Raw genomic sequence first — 22,047 nt, 5'->3', positions numbered from 1 at the left:
CAGAAGCCTAGAGATGGTGCAGTCATTTCTGACACATTCGCCTTTCCCTCCAGGGAAGATAAGGGTGTAGGACTGGTTCTCTCTGCTACGAGTGTAACTCCAGTCAAGAGGCTTTTCCCTCTGAAGGCTCTTCTCTTGCTACCATGTATCACAGAGTGGCCTGGGGACCACCTGAGTCAGAAACACCTGGAAAGTCTGCGGAAGAGGGACATTCCTGGGTCCTGCCAGAGAACTACTAAATCGGACTCCGAGAGTGAGTCCAGGAATCTGCATTGCTAGCAGATGTCACCAGTGAGTCTTATGCACACTGAAGTTTGAGAGCCACTGTTTTAATATAGGGTTCCTTTAGAGTTGGGGATAGGGATGGGCTGGGGAAGGTTCTTCCCTTTTATCTTTTGGGCCAATTTATTGCTAGGAATATTAGTTCCCTAACCACCTGCTGAATATATCTGCTAATCAAATAGAGTCATGCTCAAGGATATTTGCTGAAAAATTACTTGAGGAGCGTGATGCATCCTTAAGATCTGTGATAAACATTTTGATTGTCTAACCTAGAGTGTAGCTTTATTCTAAATACGTTTTTAAAAATTTTATAGTCTGTATGTCCTGTGTGCAGAATAGCTGTCATTTTAAAATGGTGGGCGTAAAACAAGCCAAACTTTATTTAGATGGAAGGCTTGCTCTAATGAAGACCATCAAAAAATCACTTGAGCTTCCATGTCAGTTAAATTGGGCTTAAAGAATTCCTGCAAGAGAAAAATAAATGGTTGAAAACATAAGTAGCTATAGAAAACATAAATCCAAAAAAAAACCCAAGAAACCTAACACAGAGTAGTGATAAGGATAAAAACATTAACATGTGTCAGCGCATTCTACATGTGAGGTTGGCCTAAGGAGAGGGGAACTGAGAGAAAGGGGCAGTGGCTAGGATAAACCAGAGAGGAAAAAGATGAGCAGGCTCAGAACATCAAGACCTGCTCATCAAGCCCGCCCAAGAGTCAGGACACTAAGGATTTTGAGAAATAAAAAGGTCAGCTGCAAGACAGAAGGTACGAGAAAGGGGCCTTTTACTGGTTCTTCAAGTACTGGGTCAATGGGTTACACGTATACTACATTATGCTACCATACTACTTTATAGGGGCATCGTTAAACTCTAACATTTGTATTCCAAGTCCTTTTCAGATTGTACCATTCAGAAGGGAGGCAAAGTGCTCCACCCATACATTTGTTAGTGGTGTGTGTGTGTGTGGCATGCGTGTGTTTATTTGGTGTGTTTGATGTACATGTGTGCATGTATTTTTTGTGTGTACATGTATACAGCTGTGAAAGCACATGAGTATGTATGTTATAGGTGCATGGATACGACTGATCAACTCTCAGTCTATGACTTACCTTGCACCTATCCGCACCAGGGTATACCCTCACAGGCGTACTGTCACTCTGGAAATGGAATGAAATGTTAGATGTGCCCTTTCTCCTCAGCGGGGAGGGGTGGGGGAGAGAGAACACACACACACACACACACACACACACACACACACAGAAATTCTCCTAACTTTCAGGGTCAGATCAGTTGGAGGGAGTCAGTCCTTGCCCCCTGCCCTCTCTATTCGGCAAGGCCAGGACGAAGGCAGAGCTCTAACAAGAAGGAAGGAAGAACTGAAGACCTCCTCACACACTGTCATCGGAAACTCACTCTGGTTGCTTTGGAAAGATAAGGTCTTTTTCAAAGACGCACCTGAAGAAGTAGGCTTCACATTTATAAGAGATAGTCCACCTGCACAAAAATAAGAGAAATAAGGGAAACAGTGAAGCAATCATCAGCAAAGTCCTCTAAAATAAACCTGTGATGGAAGATAACAAACAACGTGTAAGCAAAAAGCAAAAATTACCCATGAACAACTTCTTTTCTATCTCTTCTTGAACTTTAAGAAGAATCCTTTCCTGTTCTAAGGCTTCTATGTACTTCGAGTAGCACCAGGATGGCTAGAAAAATGATTTTCAGAGTCAATTTTAGAAATGTTTGCCCCAGAGAATAAATTGAAGGTAAGATGATAACTTATATCAGCCCCTTCGTTTGAACATCTTATTGCAGTATAACCCATACGATAAAATGTGCACACATCACAATTTATTATTATATAACATTTCACAAGTGGAACTTAACCACTTAACCTTTCAACGGGTCACCACAAACTGTTATCAGTCTACCTGACACCATTTTAACAAGAATATTTTGATGGAGTAAGGCATTTTCTCCTATAGCCTGGACTTAAAATGTTAAACTCCCTCGCCTCAGGTTGGGAGGCTGGTGGGGATGTGAGAAGGATGATTCACTACTTCTCAGTAAAACAATTTCTCAAAAATTTCATAGATTTCTTGACAGCTATTCAGTCACCGTTATACATTCAATTTGATTATGAACTTATGTGCTTAGGAAAGATCCAAGTTTTTTGTGGGGTAATTTTGCCTTTGGATTAATTACAATTCTTCAATTTGTAAAATTTATCTGAAAGAAATGCACGTGTAGAGCATCCCACACATACTAAATGGCAGTGTGTTATTATTTTAACAATTCCTAGTGTAATTCAGCATCTATACATTAATGAGCAATAATGAAAATAATAATAATAATAATAATAACATATATAAAAGCCAAGTGACCAGAATGACAGAACAACCAGAATGACTACAATGACTGGTCGCTATGATGTGCACTGCAGCGGCCAACAGGCCTGATCGGGGACCCAACTGACCCCCCCAAACTGCCTGCGGCCCCTTCCCCTGGCCAGCCATGGCCCCTCCCCCTAGCCGGCCCCGCCCATGATCGGCCCCCATGTGGGTGAGCTGGCTGGACCCCACCCATGCATGAATTTGTGCACCAGGCCTCTAGTTTATATTTATAAAAATGCCTTTCGTTTCCAAAAGCATTTAGTTTCTTAATCTTAGATATATGACAATATCATCATCATCATCATCATCTTTTTCTTTTGAACAGCTAAGAAAATAGCCTCAAAGGAGATTAAGTCATTTCTTCCAGGCTTCAACGTGATACTGACTTGCAAGTGTCAGAGTAAAAATTAGAAGCCTGGTATCTCTAATTCCATATTTCCCCTTTATTTTTACTCTGTGTTTCTGAAATGTAACAGTAGTCATTTGCTAATAAATATACTTCCACATGTCATTGTTAAGTATCATGCACTTTTAGATGGTTCCAAAAAACTGGACATTTCTCTTCTTTCAATAAAAGCTTCCTAGCCTATCAGTAATCTTAGCTGGGTAGCTGAACCTACTTGACATTGCTGAATACCAAAAAGATTGATTCCCAAGCTAATAGTATTTAAGATGCAATCACTTTCAATCGAAGTCATTCAAAACGGACATAAATTAAACTTCTAAAATTTCAGGGAAGTGATGTTAATGGACAAGTTATACATGAAAATATATATATTAGTTGATGGTCATGTACTGGCCAATTTTACAATCACTTCAAATAATTTAAAAATTGAGACAAAGCATTTGCCATTCATCTTTCCTCTGTTAACCCAAAAATATAGGAACTTACATATATTTAACTTTTTTCTTTATCTGCCCTATTCTCTCTTTTCTGATAAGATAGTCACTTTAATTTCTGCCTCTTAAATCTTCACATGTATCAAGAAGTTATTTTTCTTAATTATATTATTCAAGATTAGCTGGCATTTTAATGTCCTCTGAAGGCTCAAGGAAATTTCCTTCCCATCTCTTCTATGATTACAATTTTAGCCTCATTTTCAAGCAAACACACCTCTGCTACTGTAAAGTTTCTGAACGACTGCTTCCCACCACCCAGCGCTCTGCAGAAGTGATGCCCGTGGCGTCTCTCTTGCTTACCTGTCGGCCATATGCTTGCAGGATTAGAGATTGGTCACTGAACAAATCAGATGGTTTCACAGGAGATACTGGAACATGTTCAGGTTGTTTGAATCCTTCCTGTGATTATATTAAGTTATTCCCCCAAAGGGGTGATTAATTAATATAAACTTACAGTTAAGGAGTCATAATAGCTGGTGAAAAAACACTGTGTGGTGAGCACCACACCTGAGGTTTCATCAAGTCAATATCACTAATGTGACATAATCCTTATTTTTCTTTCATATTAATATAAAAACATTAAAAAATAATATCGCTTTCATCTATAATAATAACAGCATGATATGCTAATTAGACCGGACAGCCGAACAATCTTCTGGACATCATCCCGGACGTCCTTCTGGACCACCTTCTGGATGAAGCTGTGGCAGCAGGGCCGAGGCAAAGGCTGCTCCCCATCGGGTAGGGGCAGAGGCAGTTAGAGGCGATCAGGCATGCAGGTGAGCGGTTAGGGGCAATCAGGCAGGTGGGCGAACGGTTAGGAGCCAGCCCTCTCAGATTGCAAGAGGGATGTCCGACTGCCTGTTTAGGCCCGATTCTGACTGGGCCTAAACCGGCAGTTGGACATCCCCTGAGGAGTCCCAGATTGTGAGAGGGTGCAGGTTGGGCTGAGGGACCCCCTCCCCACCATGCACGAATTTTGTGCACTGGGCCTCTACTATTAATATAAAAATACTAAAAATAAATGAGGGAAATCATGAGGTAGAATGTAAAAATCACCCCCAAATTTTAGCATCCAAGAAAAACAACTACAGACATTTTCATTATTATCCATTTAAATTTCTCACTAGGGAAATGCACAGATTTAATCTATAATTATGTTTCTCTCTCATTGATGTTTCTATCTCTCTATCCTTTTCCCTTCCTCTCTCTCTCTAAAAAAAAAAAAATCAATAATATATATAAATATATATATATCCTATCTAATAAAAGAGAAACATGGTAATTAGCATACGACCGCTACCCTTCCCATTGGCTAATCAGGGCAATATGCAAATTAACTGCCAGCCAAGATGGCGGCCGGCAGCCAGGCAGCTTAAAGTGAACATGAGGCTTGCTTGCTTCAGTGACGGAGGACTCCAACGTTCCCTGCCTGCCGCTGCCGGCCTCTGAGCTGCAACTCTAAGAACTATGTTACAAATACAGAAGCTAAACAAAACCCCAGAAACCTGCTTTAGTCCATCAGGCTTCAGCCAGCAGGATCACAACATTGTTTCAAATACAGAAGATAAACAAAGGCCAGAAACCTGCTTTCAGCAGCGGAGGCCTAAGAGCTGGAGCCAAGCCTCAAAGCTAAAGCTGGCCCAGAATTAAAAAAAAAAAGAAAAAAAGGAGCGGTTGGGAGCTTCAGTCACTCACCAGCCTGAAAACAGCCCTCAGCCCCTCACCCAGACTGGCCAGGCACCCCAGTGGGGACCCCCACCCTGATCCAGGACATCCTTCAGGGCAAACCAGCCAGCCCCAACCCGTGCACCAGGCCTCTATCCTATATAGTAAAAGGGTAATATGCCTCCCAGCACCTGGATCAGCAGAGCCGAGAGGCCTCCAAGGTACCGGGATCAGTGTGACAGGGGGGAGCGCCCAAACCCCATGATCACCCTGTGGCTCTGTGTGTGACAGGGGGCAGCGCCCCAACCCCCTGATCGGCCCTGCTCTGTGTGTGACGGGGTAGAGCCATAACCTCCCCATCAGCCCTGTCCTGAGTGTGAGAGTGGTGGCGCCCCAACCCCCTGATCGGCCCTGCTCTGTGGGTGATAGAAGGCAGCGTCCCAACCCCCACCCCACGGGCCCTGCTCTGTGTGTGATGGGGTAGAGCCATAACCTCCCCATCAGCCCTGCCCTGAGTGTGACAGTGGCGACGCGCCAATCCTGATTGGCCCTTCTCTGTGGGTGATAGAGGGCAGCGCCCCAACCCCCTGATCCGCCCTGCTCTGTTTGTGACAGGGGGCAGTGCCCCAACTCCCCTATCAGCCCTACTCTGTGAGTGACAGGAGGCAGAGCCCCAACCCCCTGATTGGCCCTACTCTGTGCATGACAGGGGGTGGCGCCGCAACCTCCCCATCGACCCTGCCTTGAGTGTGACAGGGGACGGTGCCCCAACCACCCAATCGGCCCTACCCTGAGCGTGACTGAGGGTGGCATCGCAACCTCCCAATCCGCCCTGCTCTGTGCATGACAGGGGGCGGCGCCCCAACTCCCCAATCGGCCCTGCTCTGAGCCTGACCAGGGGCTGCACCTAGGGATTGGGCCTGCCCTCTGCCACCCGGGAGCGGGCCTAAGCCAGCAGGTCATTTTCTCCCGAGGGGTCCCAGGCTGCGAAAGGGCACAGGCCGGGCTGAGGGACCCCTCCTCCCCCCCCCCCCGAGTGCACATATTTTTGTGCACCGGGCCTCTAGTCTACACTAATAAAAGAGAAACATGCAAATTGGTGCCACTCTGTTATGCCCACCAGCCAATCAGAGTGACTAGAGTGACTATGCAAATTAACCCAACAAAGATGACAGTTAATTTGCATATGCAGATGCAGAGTGAAGACCGAAGGCTCCGGCCTGAGTGGAGACTGAAGACTGAAGACTGAAGAAGCCAAGCCTCACTGCGGCCAGAACAAAGGCCTGGGTACCATGTTTCAGAGGAAAACCGGTGCTGGCAACCAGGGGAAGGCAGGCCTATTGTGCGAATCTTCATGCAACGGGCTTCTAGTATGTGTGTGTGTGTGTGTGTGTGTGTGTGTGTGTGTGTGTGTGTGTGTATGTGTGTATGTGTGTGTGTGTATGTGTGAGTATGTGTGTGTATGTGTATGTGTGTGTGTATGTGTGTGTGTGTGTATGTGTGTGTATATATATTTTATATATATATAGAATAGAGTAGGCATAAGCTTATAAATAAGATAAAATACATTATTGGGGAGCAGTTATCCCTCTTCAATTCAAATAGAGAAATAGAAAGAAAGATGGGCAGATGGGTGAGCGGACAGATTAACTGACAAATAGGCAGGCTGAACAATTTGTGGTTCATATTTACAAATTTCACCATCAATGTATACGTCTGTAATTATAATTCTAAAGTGCTGCCCTCAGTACATACTATTTGTTCATTCATTCACCCATTCATTTAGTAAACAATTGTTAATAACTGCATGTGTGCGAGACACTGGTGTAAGTGCTTATGAGACACAGATGAGTAAGACAGATACTATCCTTAAGAATCTCAGTCCAGTGAGGACAACAAATGCAAAAACTTACTCATAAGACCATATAACGTGCTTCCCAAGCGAGGTTCCTACAAGTGACTACAGGGGACGTGAGTTCTTAAGTTGCCCAGGAGACTACCAAGGAAGCCTTCCCATAGAAAAGGCGACATTGGAGATGAATTTTAAGGAACTCAAAACCAAGTCTGAAACCTCTAACTAAAGGCTTAATGGTCCCTGAAGTTTGTCTTCTGTCACTTTGCTGGATTTTTCGCTGGCCCAAGTGTCTCTACAAATGGTTTTTATACGTCTGACTAAACCCAAAATGAGTCTGGTCTCACCTTCGTAATTCTTTCCTCTTCTGCGATTGTCGACCTCTTTTTCTGCCTATGATATTCTTTTCTTCTCTCTAATGCACTCATAATTTTTTCATCAGTTAGGTTCTTCCTAAACTCACAAAACTGAGGCCAAAATTTAAACAGAACTCCAAAAATTGTCATCTGTATAAAAAAACAAAGTATGTCTCAGGTTACAATGTTATACAAATGTACCGTTTTAAACTCTAACGCACCATAATAATGGATTAACTATTGCATCTTTAATATACAGCATGTTTCCTCCAACTTATTGTCGCCAGACATCTTGGTATAGTTTAGCTCGGCACATGCTTATCATCAATTTTTTTTTTTACTACCAACGAGAAGTCTTTCTTTAAAAAAAAAAAAATTCTTAAAATACACTTAAAGGTCACTTTATTCTTTATGTTTCCCTAACCAATTGATTGTATGAATAAAGAATCCATTAGGTCTTTTTTTTTTTAATAAGGACTTTATGTTTTCTTTTAAAGCATATACTAGCGGATCTGCCACACACTGCTGTTTTATGCAAGTATTCCAAATATTCAGTCCGTCAAGGGAACTCCTCTCCCCTCTCCCCTTTTCTTTCTTTTTAGAGAAAGGAAATACCATTTACCTCTGGAAAAGCTCTTAAACAAAGCTGCAGATCTAAGAATAAATCTTGAGTAACTTTTAAATGATACAATCTCTCTTTTATGTGAGAGCAAGAAAAGTAACATTTAAAAAGCCGAGTGGTATCCTGGACAAGTGCTTTCTATGAGGACACTCCACAGCAAGTGATTAATTGTGATATTTATAGAGATAAGAATTGTTGCTCAAACTCCCCTGCCAAGTTTTTCCATTAGTTCCAGAGGCAGACATTACTTCCAAGAAGGTAGGACTTGCCACATCAGATCAAGCCCAACATGCTGTTGCTAGGAATGGCCTTTCCCTAATGCCCCGGAGGAAAATGAACCATCCCATTAGGCTTGGAGCCAGCTCTTGCGAGGAAAAGAAGACTTTTTAGAGAGTAAAAGCTGCGGTGATCAGCAGAGTCCTGAATTAGTCATGTTTCATGACTCCTCTTTTCTGCACGTGGATATTATTAGTAATTCTAAAATTTGTCACTGAATCCTGTTAGCCTCTTGGGATTGTGAACACAAAAGCCAGAGATACTCTATTCAATAAAATGCAGGCCTTTAATTTTTTTTCATTTACCTGCCATGTAGTTAATTTAATAATCCCCTGCTCCACTCTTCAGGGGCCATGATAGCTTTCCTGTGAACTTCTTACACTTAAATACCCCTTCCCTATCTACCAACTATTGACCCTGCTTTTTAGGGATCTCTCCAGAACCTGAGTCGTTCTCTATTACATGTATCTAGAAGGCCTTTCGGTAAAAGTCACCTAATTAACACAGAACCTTTCAAAGGCAGACATAAAATTGCTTTTTTTCCCCCCTTTTTTTAGAGTGAATGGAAGGGAGAGGAATAAAGAGGTGGAAACATGGATGAGAGAGAAACATTGATCGCTGCCTTCTGCAGGCCCCCTATTGGGGATTGAGCCTGCGACCTGGACATGTGCCCTGACTGCACAGGGAATCGAACTAGTGACCTCTTGGTTCATGGGGTGACACTCAACCATTGAGCTACACTGGCCGGGCCAAATTGCTCCATTTCTGAAAGTCGTAATTAAAGATGTTAGGTTAATAACTTACGCGTTATTCATGAAACTTACATAGCCTTAAAAGATAACCAAACTGTGGCTAAGACATTGTTTTAATAAATATGGAGCTGCCGTAACCAATCTGGCTCAGTGGGTGGAGTGTGGATCTGTGGACTGAACGGTCCCAGGTTCAATTCTGGTTAAGGGCATGTACCTTAGTTGCAGGCACAACCCCAGTGAGGGGTGTACAGGAGGCAGCTGATCAATGTTTCTCTCTCATCGATATTTCTAACTCTCTATTCCTCTCCCTTCCTCTCTGTAAAAAAATCAATAAAATATATTTAAAAACAAAAACAGAAAACATAAAAATAAATATGGAGCTATTTTGCTCACTGCCAGCAGATAGACAATGGCTTTAGTGTGAGTAAAAAGGTCCAGTGATAAGGACTTTGGCTGAGGGATGAGGGATGCAGGTGGGGATAGCAGAGGATACACTGATAACCATCCTAAAACAGGTAAATTTACTAGTTAGCCCTTCTCTCAAGTTTGCTCGCATTTCCAACTTGGTCTTACTCCTTTCTGCTGCGATAGCTCTCTTCTCACATCGTTCATTCCCATGTTCCAAGATGCTATTGGTGTTGCCTCTGTGCCAGGTGTTCAGGACGCAAAGGAAACTGGGAAACAGGCCCTGCCCTCAACCACCTCCCCATCTGATGGGAAAGTCAGGCATGGGAACGGTCCTTTTCAATTCTGTGGAACAAGTGTTCTGACAGGGACAAGTACCGGACAGCATCACAGCGCACGGAGGAGAAGAGGGTGAGCCCAGCGCTCAGGAGGGAAGAGAATTAGGCCGCCGACAGGACCATGAGGTGAGACTGGGAGATAAGCGGTCAGAGGTGTGGTTGGAGACACGTAGGAAGGCGCGCGGTCTCCCCTCTGGAGACCATGGGGAGCAACTGTAACTGAGAGCAGAGAAGTGACATGACCAGGTGGACTTTTTGAAAAAGACGGCTCTGTCTGCAGGGAGTTAAATGGTTTCGAGAGAGCCCGGAGGCGGGGGCCTGGGGTCATCGCTGTGAGACTTGGCAGGTGGGGCTGAGGCAGCCACATGACGTTGGAGAGAAGTAGGCAGAATGACAGAGAACAGGGAGACAGAGGGATACATTTCAGGGAATGAAGATCTGGCAGCCAGGGCATGGAGGCAAGGGGGGCGTGGAGACGGTGCCCAGGCCTCTGACCATTCTCTGAGCTTTCTGAGGAGACACAGGAGGAGTTGGTGGGGTAAGGCCCCTAAATGAATATTCGCTTACGGGCCGGGGACTCCTTTTCGGAAATTGGGTAGAAGGCGTAAACGAGAGGCTCCCCTGGACACCGTGGGAACCGACTGGCGTGCGCAGCCCAGGCCTCCCCGCCCGGCTCAAGGCCTCTGATGCATCGGGCGGCCGGGCGCGGGGCCTGGTTATCGGCAGGCCCGGGCCCGGCTGCGTGATCTCTCAGATCCCTTCGTTCACAGACGCCACGATTCTGGCACCACATTTTCTCTGTTTCTCTCCAGCACATCCTCAATCATTCCTCGATATTTTCGCCTATTTTAATGCACAATTTGGACTGTGAGTCCACTTTCAGTCCCTTGGAGGACTTAGAGCACAGCTGGCTCACAAATGCATGTGAAGGAGTAATGGCCTCTTTCCATGCTCAAGGGCAATCATACCCCAAATCTCTGTTTCATGTCACTTAAGTCATGACATGGCCTTCCCTATTACCTCTATTATAATTTATTTTTCTTAATCATTTTTCAGGAACAACATCGGTAAAAGGCTTTTCAAAATGCAAATAAATTATGTTCATCAAATCGCTGTTTTCTATTATTTATCTTAAGAAGAAGTAATGTGAGCAGGTTAACAGGCATGACTTTCCTTTCATGAGCTTGTGTACTTTATGTTGGTCGGGTACTTAAATCTCCTCTCACTTATTTTATGAGCGACGTGAATATGCCAATCTTTAAAAATACACAGATCTTGGGACACACATATGCCACACATTTTTGTGGTAGCGGATATTTTAAAAGGGAATAGGAATGGTGGGAAAGGAAGGAGGGCTTAGCTTGTTTTCTACATTAGAAACAAAAAATGGTAACCATGCAAAGTCTAAGTGTAGTATTTAATAATTTTATTTGTTGTGCAGAATCAACAACAAGATAGTCAATTGCTAGTTTCTTACGTTCTGTGGCATATGAAAAGATGCTTTTTCATTACCTAGGATCAATCCCAGCATTAGGATGATTGAAGCCCTGCCAAATATGAATAATGCAAAAAGCTTTACGAGAACACCTAGGTTGTCAATCTACTTAAAAGTATGCTTTAGCCACATGCCCCGATCGCTTACCTGTGCCTCTCTGAATACATATGGTCCTAACTCCTTCCTGTGTTCAATAATCTTCTGGGCTTGCTCCATTGGGATGTCTATTTGTAAAGCTGGTGGAATGCTGGAGTTAATAAAGCAGTTGATAATAGTCATGACCTTCCTGTGGATGATAGACTCATCACAATGAGAGTGGCACAAGTCCTGGACAAGGGGGATAGATAGGACAATATATGATTAACGGATTATTAGAACACTTTATAGAGTTGTGCCAATATGTCTTTCAGCTAATATATACTTTTTTAAAAATTGATTTTGAGAGAGAGAAAGAGGAAGGCAGAGAGAGAGAGAGAGAGAGAGAGAGAGAGAGAGAGAGAGAAGCACTGATTTGTTGTTTCACTTATTTATGCATTCATTAGTTGCTTCTTGTACATGCCCTGACTGAAGACCAAACCGGCAACCTTGATGTATTCGGACAAGGCCTCATATATACATTTTAACTTCAGGTCAAGAGGGTACTGGGACATGCGAAGGCTATCTTAAAATATCATAGCTTTTATTTCTCTTGGCTTTGAGGGACCTAAGTCTTTGATGGATATACCTTACGTAAATATAGGTTTCATTTTAATCCTTTCTCCTATGCAAAGGAACAGATCTAGTGTCAACTTCGACTTACTTGGCAAATTTATGTTGAGTACCTGCTATATGCCAGACACCGAGCTGAGCCCCACTTACAGTACCTGGCCTTTAAAAGGCCAATTTCTACTGGAGGAGAAGCATGGCAACGTTACTCCAATTTGAGGTAGTTGGTAAGTGCTACGATAAAAGCATACACAGCGTTCCAGGAGAGCACTGAGAACAGGCACCCAACTCAACTGACAGGTGGTTACAAAAGCTTTCTCAGCCATAACTGCTTCTACAGCACGGGGATTTGGGCTCAAAAAGGCCAGCTACATAAGCTACGTGCTGGTGGTGACAGGTGTGTCAGTAGGCATCTATAGTTTTTCAATTAACCTATTACCTTATCCTCTTCATTGCTAAAGAACTTAAAAATAGTGATCATGCATTTAAAAGACCTAGTTTTATGTCACAGATGTAGGGCTATCATTTTTTTAAAAAATAAAGAGGTAGCTTAGCTTGAATTATGGCATTTGTCTGTCAAAGACATTGTTCTCTAAATCACTAGAAAGTACACATATTTGGAAGTAATTCTAGGGCAGAAATGAGCCAACATTTATTAAGTACTCACTGTATGATGGACATTGTAATAACATGTCTTATGGATACTATTAAAGAAAATTCTAGTGCTTGCCATATAAAACTTCACATACAGTTTGGCATAAGTTACATGTGAAGAAAGCTTGTTATGTTACATTGAGACAATGGTTAGCATTTTTTTTACTCAATTTAGTATCCCTTCCAAAAATGCCTATTTATACCACGCTTGGCATATTACCAAAAATGTATTTTTTGCCATTACTAGTGAGATTATCATAATAATTATTTGGTAAGCCTGGTTTGGAAGTATAAAATATGAGGTTTATGAAATAAAAAAAAAATTGAAGTTTAATTTTGAGATGAAGGGAGAGTATTTAGACAATGAAAACTGATTTTTTTCCTAATTGCTCTTTCTACTATACCATTGGCCTAGTGAACGTTTACCTGTCATAAAAGTCTCTGGGTAAGCACACCTCCCCTAATGAGCTTACTGTGGCTCCCTCCGCCCAGGGGAGATGTCCACCGTAGGCACTTGCTAACCTGTGCTTCTCCCACCATTGCACTAAGCACGCTGCTGTGATAGCCATGTCTGCCACCTGTCTGAGAGGGAAGACTGTGTTGGTCACAGCTGACTCCTCAGGACTTAGCATGGCCCTCGGTAGGTGCTCAATAAGTATCTATTGCATGAACATCTGCGTCCAGTCTTTTCTCTATGGAGACACACTTTAGATGAAATCATACTGTTTTCTAGTAGCTGGGTTTTTTTAAAAAAAAATCAATAAAATAAGTATCTTTCCCATCATTGATTATTCTCCTACAGCACATTTTTAATGGCTGCAGAGTATTCTATTGTATCATAACTAAGTAACCAATGTCCTGTTGCTGAATATTTGGGTTCGTTCTAATTTTTCACAATTCAGAACAATTTGATTAAGGTCACTGTAGCCATCTCTTTGCATATTACTACAGTCATCACTGGGAGGGAGTATAACTTAGTGAATAAGAGCATGAGTTTTAGCAACAGAATGCCTTGATTCAAATTCCAGCTCTACCACTTAATTAGCTGTATGATGTCAGGAGTTTCTTAACTTTTCTGTGCCTTAGCTTCTTCACCCGTAAAATAGTGAGAATAACAGCTCTGGCCTCATAGGATTCTTTTTCTTTCTTTCTTTCTTTTTTTTAATGGAGATTAGCAGTATTCACTTAAAAAAAAATCATGACCTGAGGATTTTTAATTGATTTTAGAGGGAGAAGAAGGGAGGGAGGGAGGGAGGGAGGGAGGGAGGGAGGGAGAGAAGGAGGGAGGGAGGGAGGGAGAGAAGGAGGGAGGGAGGAGAGGGAGAGAGTGAAAAAAAATCCATGTGAGAGAAAAACATCAATCAGCTGCCTCCCCCACACGCCTCAACTGGTGATCCAACCTGAAACCTAGGTATGTGCCGTGACAGGGAATTGAACCCACAACGTTTTTGGTGTTATGGGATGACACTCCAATCAACTGAGCCACCTGGCCAGGGCTCATAGGATTCTTATGGTGATTAAATTAGTTATGACATGAAAAGCATTAAGACACTATCTGGCAGAGAGCAAACAGTAAGGGTAAACCATATAAAAGTGAGCTCAGTAGGACTTTGCTAGGTGGAATGCTTTCTACCTGGCAAATTCCCTCAAGACCCAATCCTAGTATTATTTCATCTACGGACACTTCCCTGACCTACCACCTTCCCTGCCTCATTCCCTCCTCTGTGGGAACACCTAGTTAGAGCATAAGTCATAATCAATACTGTGGATTTTCACAGACGTCTCCCTTCCTACAGAGGGCAATGTGTCATATTCACCTTTTTTATCCCTACAGTCTAGCATCATGGCTAGTAGATTACATACTTAAGAAATGCTTACTGAATGAACAAATTCACTCCTATAGCATGATTTTTAATAGCTACTTACTATTATACGTCCTCCATCCTATGATACAGAAAACATACCTAAATGAAGACCAAGGGCAGCCTTGAAGAAGGAATAGTCACAAAATTAAGGGTTGACTATGTATGAGACTATGTTTTTTTAAATACTTATTTTGGAAGGTTTATCTCATCACCTCTTGTCTTAACAAGGTTGGGCTTACTCAGATTCATATTAGCTTGAAGATACTTCTACCCATACATAATTGCCTATTTTGGAAAACAAACCACCTCCTTTCTAATTCTCAAAAAAATATTTTAATATTACTTATCTCATGACAAATTTTGAAAAAACTTATCTCTAAAACATTTTTTTTCCTGAGAAAATTTCTAAGCTGTGAATAATACAAAAACTGTTGTTAGCAGAAAAGCATGGAAAACAATTTCGTGGTATGTTGGAGAAAGTTTAGAAATAGATTTTATTGAGCAACTACTAACTATACAGAATATATATGGAGTAGAGTATTCATGCTACATAATACATATTTATATGTCATTTGAAAGCATTATCCTCTTAAATTCTAGTTTTATTTTTACTCCCTCCTTTTATAGTGGGAATGAACCTGCTACCCCTGGGAGTGTTTAAGCGGTGGCTGCATGCCTACTCTTAGGTATTTCTAGACAACATTCCTGTATCCAAGTCTGGACTGTATAACATACAAAGCCCTCTCCCCCTTTTCAATGCAAAGATTCTATATGATTTTATTAAACACTTAAACCTGAAAATAAACTGCTTTTTGAAACTAAGCACTTGTTTTTTCACTTTTTTAAAAAAAGATTTTTAAAAACATTTTTACTGATTTCAGAGAAGTGAGAGGAGATAGAAACATCACTGATCGGCTGCTTCCTGCATGACCCCTACTGGGGACCAAGCCTGTAACCTGGGCATGTGCCCTGCCCTTGTAACTTGAACCATTAACTCCTGGTTCATGGGTCGACGCTCAGCCATTGAGCCACACTGGCTGGGCTCACATTTATTTTGTTAAGAATCTTACCATTTACCCTGGCTGGTTTGGCTCAGTGGATGGAGCGTCGGCCTGTGGACTGAAGGGTCCCAGGTTCGATTCTGGTCAAGGGCACATGCCTGGGTTGTGGGCTCGATCCCCAGAGGAGGGCGTGCAGGAGGCAGCCGAGCAATGATTCTCTCTCATCATTGATGTTTCTCTCTCTCTCTCTTTCTCTCTCCCTTCCTCTCTGAAATCAATAAAAATACATTAAAAAAAAGTTTAATAAAAAAAGAATCTTGCCATTTTCTAACAGGAAAGCTTCTCTCATCTCTGTTGGTTTATTTATCTATAATCCACTATCTTTGATTACTCTTGCTGTAAATATGGTTGGGAATTCTTATAAAGAAGTCTTGGTTGAAGTACTGAATATGGACACCTTCAGGGAAAGATGTATATAGTACTTTTATAGATAAGTGATATGCAAAAATATAGTTGAGACTTTTCAAAAAGTTTCTCCTTAGATCATATATGGGACTACCTTTAAGAACCTATACAATCATTTAGGGCTCACTCTCACTCTTCATTGTACAATAATAATGTATCTAAAATAGAAATATAAACACCTCAATATTCTCATATTTGTATGAAGGTGGCAAAATTGGGATATATTCTCCATCATGTTCCAGTTCAGAATCAATGTTAATGCATCCCCTCCTCAGAAAAAGGTGGTTTTCTCCCACTCCCAATAAGATACCTTATATTTCTGTACTTCTTGCCAAAAGAGCACCCCATTTTCCAATAAATCTCCTTTTAGAGCCACGAACCGTTGAAATTGATTTGCAGTAACTGGATTCAATAATGCTTTACGGAAAGCAATGATTTCAGAAGATGAAGATATCCATTTACTCTCCACAGGCTGCCCAAATCAGAGAGAACAGAAAATTAGCTGCGTTCTGAAATGTAAACAAAGTCATTAGACTGAAAATCACCACGTTCTATCTCCTTTCCTTTGACTGTTGAAATTGATGGCCTGGATACAATAGAATTTGGGAACTTCCTCCCTCTGATCCTCTCGCCTTTGTCTCCTTTACATTTTTATGGCATCATTTTGTTAAGGGGTAGAGGGAAAAAGAAATGACTGGTTGATTTAGAGCATATGACTACACTGTTTAAGAATGTTAATTATGACAGTTTGAGACGATGCTGAAAACTGCACTTTAGTGCTAGTATGAGTTCTGTGCTTAAAATGGGACAAAATAATCATGATGTTATGATTATGCATTGTTATATTATTGTTTATTTTATGGTTTCACATATTGTTACATATTAATTCTCCTACCTTTTCAAAAGTAAAAGCAGTTGAACATTTAAGATATTTTTTCGCCGAAACCGGTTTGGCTCAGTGGATAGAGCGTCGGCCTGCGGACTCAAGGGTCCCAGGTTCGATTCCGGTCAAGGGCATGTATGTGGGTTGCGAGCACATCCCCAGTGGGGGGTGTGCAGGAGGCAGCTGGTCGATGTTTCTCTCTCATCGATGTTTCTAGCTCTCTATCTCTCTCCCTTCCTCTCTGTAAAAAATCAATAAAATATATTTAAAAAAAAAAAGATATTTTTTCAAATTTTTCCAAAAATATCTACCAATTAATTCTATTAATTTAAATAGGAAATTCACTGTGGTGCTTCACTGTAATTCTACCCTGGAAAGATCATATATTTTGGTGAATTATCTATATATTATTTTAATAACAAATTGTGATTAAGAATTAACAAGAAGAAATAATTATTAAGACATTATTTTTAATAACAGACTTCCTCTGACTGAGGATGCACTTTACATAACAAAAAAGCCTGAAGGAGCCCTGGTGTTTTATTAAAGCCTAAAGGTATTACTTATTTCATATCTTCACAGTTTTAAGATGTCTACTTCTTTTACTTTGACCATTTAGATCACATATTCATCTCTCGTTAGACTCTTAGATGACCAAAAAAAAACCACATTTTAATGAATTTACTGAATATATATATATATATATATATATATTTTTTTTTTTTTACTGGATACATTTATTGAAGTTCCCCAAATCCGAGTTTAGCCTACAACCATGCATCATTCCAAAGTCAATGTTTTAGGTGGGCCTAGGAATTATAGTAACAAACAAAACACATGGTAAATAGCCATTACTGATCATGCATAAAATAAGTTTTATAGACTGTTTCATTCTATGTGACCATCAAAATGAGGCTTGAGAGAGTTATGTAAAAAGTGCTGCGGAAACACGAAGGAAGGGGTAACTAGTTCTGCCTGGAGAAGTAAAAGCGTTACTGAGAAGGGCCTTCAGGACGACATCTGAATTGGAAACTGAAAACTGAAGGCAACTCCAGGCAGTCGAGATGGATGGTGATGCCCTGAACCCAGATAAGGCGAGTAGATGTCTATCACTGTTTCAGTGAGGCACAGGCCGTGTTCTGTGCTCAAGTAGTTAAGACCCTCACCATATGGTCCATATTAAAATTATAGCCCTATAAATAGGAACAACTATGTATTAGAATGGGATGTTTGTTTAAAACCCACTCAGCAAATAACGTTTTAAGACCTGCTTCTTAAGATACGAAACCTTAGTAATTTAACTAAAGCCTGTAATTTTACTGAACAAAAAATAACAATATATAACGCATAATAATATGAAATATGAGCTTATTGTACTTAGCATGTCAATGAAAACATAGCAAAAGACAAACATAAGAACAGGTTTTCTTTCCTTTCAAGAGGAAAATACAGAAAAAGAGGAGCCTAACATATACACACTCCTCTACTGGTCAGATGAAGTCTTGTCTTTGTTAGTTCGTTAGTTTTTTTCCCTGGGTCTAGTTTAACATTTTATCAAGACTTGTAGAAGGATAAATACCCATAAATTTGTAGGCTCAAAAAGAATACTGTATTTATCACACTTGTTAAGAAGCAAAATAGGCCATTTCTAGTGAGGTATCATATTATGTGATTTAAAAAAAACACCAAAATGATAGTATCTTAATTCTTTTAAAGCTAAAATGTAATTCTAAATCAAGGGAGATAACATAAGGTAATTTAACCTGCTGATTCTATTGCATACTTCTTAATCCCTTTGTGTAACCTACTCTCAGTAATAAATATCCTACCAGATGCTGGAATGAACAATTTTTCTCAATAAATCCATCACAAGGAAAACAAATAAAAATACATATTGAGCCCTGGCCGGTTTGGCTCAGTGGCTAGAGTGTTGGCCCTTTGGCCGAATAGTCCCTGGTTCAATTCTGGTCAAGGGCATGAATCTCGGTTGCAGGTTCCATCCCCGGCCCAGGTTGGGGTGCGTGCGGGAAGCAACCAATTGATGTGTCTCCCTCACATTGATGTTTCTCTCTCTGTGTCTCTCCCCCTCCCTTCCACTCTCTAAAAATAATGGAAAAAATATTCTTGGGTGAGGATTAACAAAAAAGACATATTGAAAGTCCAATGGACACTTCTGGGATTGAGCAGGTAAAGGAACTTTCTAAGAAGGCCCTGATACGATCACACTTTCCACTAGATCCCATCAGCCAATTAGAGCAGTGTTGGCAGTCAGTTGGTGGCTTAGAAAACAGTCTACAATGAGGATTTATGAACAAGAAGAGGGAAAAAGGTACTTTGACAGAGTAGAACGTACAGGAGAAAGAATAACAAATGGTACTTACCTTCCAGATCCCAATTTTCCCTTCACGTTTCTGCAGAAAGAGCTCATCAGTTGCTTCTCTCAGCTGTACCTAAAAGCAAAACCAATGATCTTATCTCAATGATTCAGAATGGCTAAAGTTTTGAAATCATTTAATAATTTATTAGTTTTTTTAAAATGAGGTAGCCCTAGCTGGTAGCCCTAGCTCAGCGGATAGAGCGTAGGCCTGAAGGGTCCTGGGTTTGATTCCAGTCAAGAGCACATGCCCAGGTTGTGGGCTTGATCCCCAGTAGAGGGTGTGCAGGAGGCAGCCAGTCAGTGTGTCTCTCTCATCATTGATGCTTCTCTTTCTCCCTCTCTCTTCCTCTCTGAAATATATATATATATATATATATTTAAATGAGGTAAAGGTAAGCGTGGATAAGAGATGGGGCAGTTCAGAAGAAAAAGGATCAGATGTAGAAATGGAAGTTCTGCCCCTGTCCTTGGGCGAGTTACTCAGGTTCTCTGTCTGAACAGTTTCCTCATCTGCAAAATGGAGACAATGACAGCCGACTGCATTGCCCTAAAGGTAGGTGGCACTTCCACTTTGGGCCACATGGAAACTGGAGGGATAATCAGGGCTTGCCAGATTTGTGTGCTATTATCTAGCCACACTAATTTGAGATGAGTACAAAGGTACTCCACACAGGCAGAAAATACAGACGATACCTCCTGAGGCTACTGCCGATTGGCACTATCTTTCCTTTCTTGGGACTCACTCCTGCCACGTCTGTCCTGTGTGACTTTACCTCTCTTCCACAGACAGACCCAGAAGCTGAGCTAGAGACATAGGATGGAGTCACTGCTGAGTCTTTCCGACAGCCTGGGCCTGGCCCCCGACCCTCCCCCTAAGTGTGTGAGACGCTCCAGCAGCACTTTATAACAAACTAGAGGCCTGACGCATGAAATTCGTGCGAGAGTAGGCCTTCCTTCCCCCAGCTGCCAGCACTGGCTTCCCTCGCAGCCCCAGGTTCGTCCAGAAGGTCGTCCGGAAGGATGTCCAGTCTAATTAGCATATTACGCTTTTATTATTATAGATGCTCTCCCTTCTCTTCTGTCTTTGGCTTAAGGTTGCCCAAATCAGCTTATGTTGTTGGCCACCCAATGCTAAGTCAGGAAATAACTGTAAGTTACAGTAAGATTATTGTGGGGAAATGTGGTAAGTTATATTACTAAGTTAAATATCTAAACTTGGCTTTGGACAGAGAACTGGAGTCCACCTGAAGGAAGGAATGAGGAAATTTGAGTTATTCCAAAGCTTATTTCCAGGAACTAAAGCAAGTCAGCTTTTCTCCATGTTATAAATCCTATGTGCCCAGGTGTGCTGTGTTTTCCATAACTTAAGGTTCTCAGAAGACTAAGGTAAGTAAGCCTCTAAGTGTTTGATAAACTTTTTTTTTTTTGGATTCTTCCTGATCATTACTAATAGCTTGTGCTTTGCATACTAAAGTCACATGCTCTCTGTCCTTGTGTTGTCTTTGTAAAGATCAGGTTTTCCTATTTTTAGGTGTGATAATGACATTTTAAATTATCAAAGTAATACATGCTTCTTATAAAATAAAATAAAGCAAAGAAACAAAAAAAAAATCTCATACCACTTTCAAAGTAAAATAAAAATCTTTCTCGTTCCCTAAAGCCATTCCTCTTAGATATTTTTTTCAAAAACATAAAAATAGATAGTTGGATGGATGGATGAATGTCTAGAGATAGTAACATATAAATAGATATATAGATGTAAGTATATATAACTGAATTATCTTCTTTATACTGTTCTGCATCCTGGTTTTTCCACTCAGATAAAATCTTTCATATCAGCACATGTGGAAATCTCAATTTATATTTTAATATCATTTTATATGAAAATATGCATGGTTTTTCATAGTATGAAATTCTCATAATTCATTTAAGTATTCCCCCTTGCCCATTTATGTGAGAACTTATTAATAATAATAATAATAATATAAAAAACAACTATATTAGTAGATGATATTTCAGTGTTTGCCTTGTGCCAGGCACCATGCTAAGAAACTAAACACATACCATTCATTTCATTTCATCTTTACAACAATCTTATGAAGCAATTACTCTTATTAACCCCCCCCCCTTTTTTTTTTAAATGAGAAGACTAAGGTTATAAGACTGAAAGCTGTACCTTAATATATGGCAGTGTTGAGAGTAAAACTTCGGAAGTCTGATGCCAAGAAGTACAAAGGCTGGGTCAACACGTACATGCATTTGAGTTTCGAGAGATACTGTCCATCGCTATCCAAAGGTTAGAGAACTAACTTACGTACCTTTATCTTCTGACGTGCTGCAAACGGTTCACTTGCAAGAAACAGTGGCAACCACACATTCTCTAGCCTTTTTAGGACATGCTTCTGAACTTCAACGAAAACAGGCGGGTCCAGCTGCTCATGGAGGGTTTTGCCCCAGCCACCACATAAACTCATGATCTAAGAAAATACCACAAAACAGAAACTGCAAACGTCTGTGTGGGGAAAGAAACACTACTAGTCATGAACTTGTTAATTCACCCGAAACCGTTTGCTGAGCACTGACAGGTGGCACAATTCTCATTTTCTGTAAAGTATGGCACTTTGGTGTATAGAAAGACAGATAACTCCTCTACCACCAATCAGAGAATTGTGAGGTTCCTGGGATGGTTGTTTTGGGTGTGTGATTTTGCTTATGATATATCTCAAAGAACACAGGAATGGGGTTTTTGTCCTGTGTGAG

At 41.1% G+C, this 22,047-nt stretch overlaps 1 protein-coding gene across 1 annotated transcript in view; it reads right to left on the bottom strand.

Annotated features, from left to right (window-relative positions):
* Window positions 1–1,562: 1,562 nt before the first annotated feature.
* RGS22 (regulator of G protein signaling 22) overlaps window positions 1,563–22,047 on the bottom strand; it is an 88,760-nt gene continuing 68,275 nt past the window's right edge. The window contains exons 16-23 of the mRNA XM_059672848.1: window positions 21,606–21,764; window positions 19,292–19,360; window positions 16,338–16,499; window positions 11,485–11,664; window positions 7,441–7,599; window positions 3,874–3,972; window positions 1,893–1,986; window positions 1,563–1,777 (exon numbers count right to left, since the gene is read on the bottom strand). Of these exons, the coding sequence (XP_059528831.1) occupies window positions 1,584–1,777; window positions 1,893–1,986; window positions 3,874–3,972; window positions 7,441–7,599; window positions 11,485–11,664; window positions 16,338–16,499; window positions 19,292–19,360; window positions 21,606–21,764 (1,116 nt within the window). The 3' untranslated portion in view covers window positions 1,563–1,583. The remainder of the gene's footprint in view (window positions 1,778–1,892; window positions 1,987–3,873; window positions 3,973–7,440; window positions 7,600–11,484; window positions 11,665–16,337; window positions 16,500–19,291; window positions 19,361–21,605; window positions 21,765–22,047) is intronic.

The sequence above is a fragment of the Myotis daubentonii genome, chromosome 17 (genome assembly GCF_963259705.1).
Source record: "Myotis daubentonii chromosome 17, mMyoDau2.1, whole genome shotgun sequence".
Classification (NCBI taxonomy): Eukaryota; Metazoa; Chordata; class Mammalia; order Chiroptera; family Vespertilionidae; genus Myotis; species Myotis daubentonii.
The sequence above is the reverse complement of the archived record's forward strand: the minus strand, read 5'-3'. Positions and strand labels throughout refer to the sequence as shown.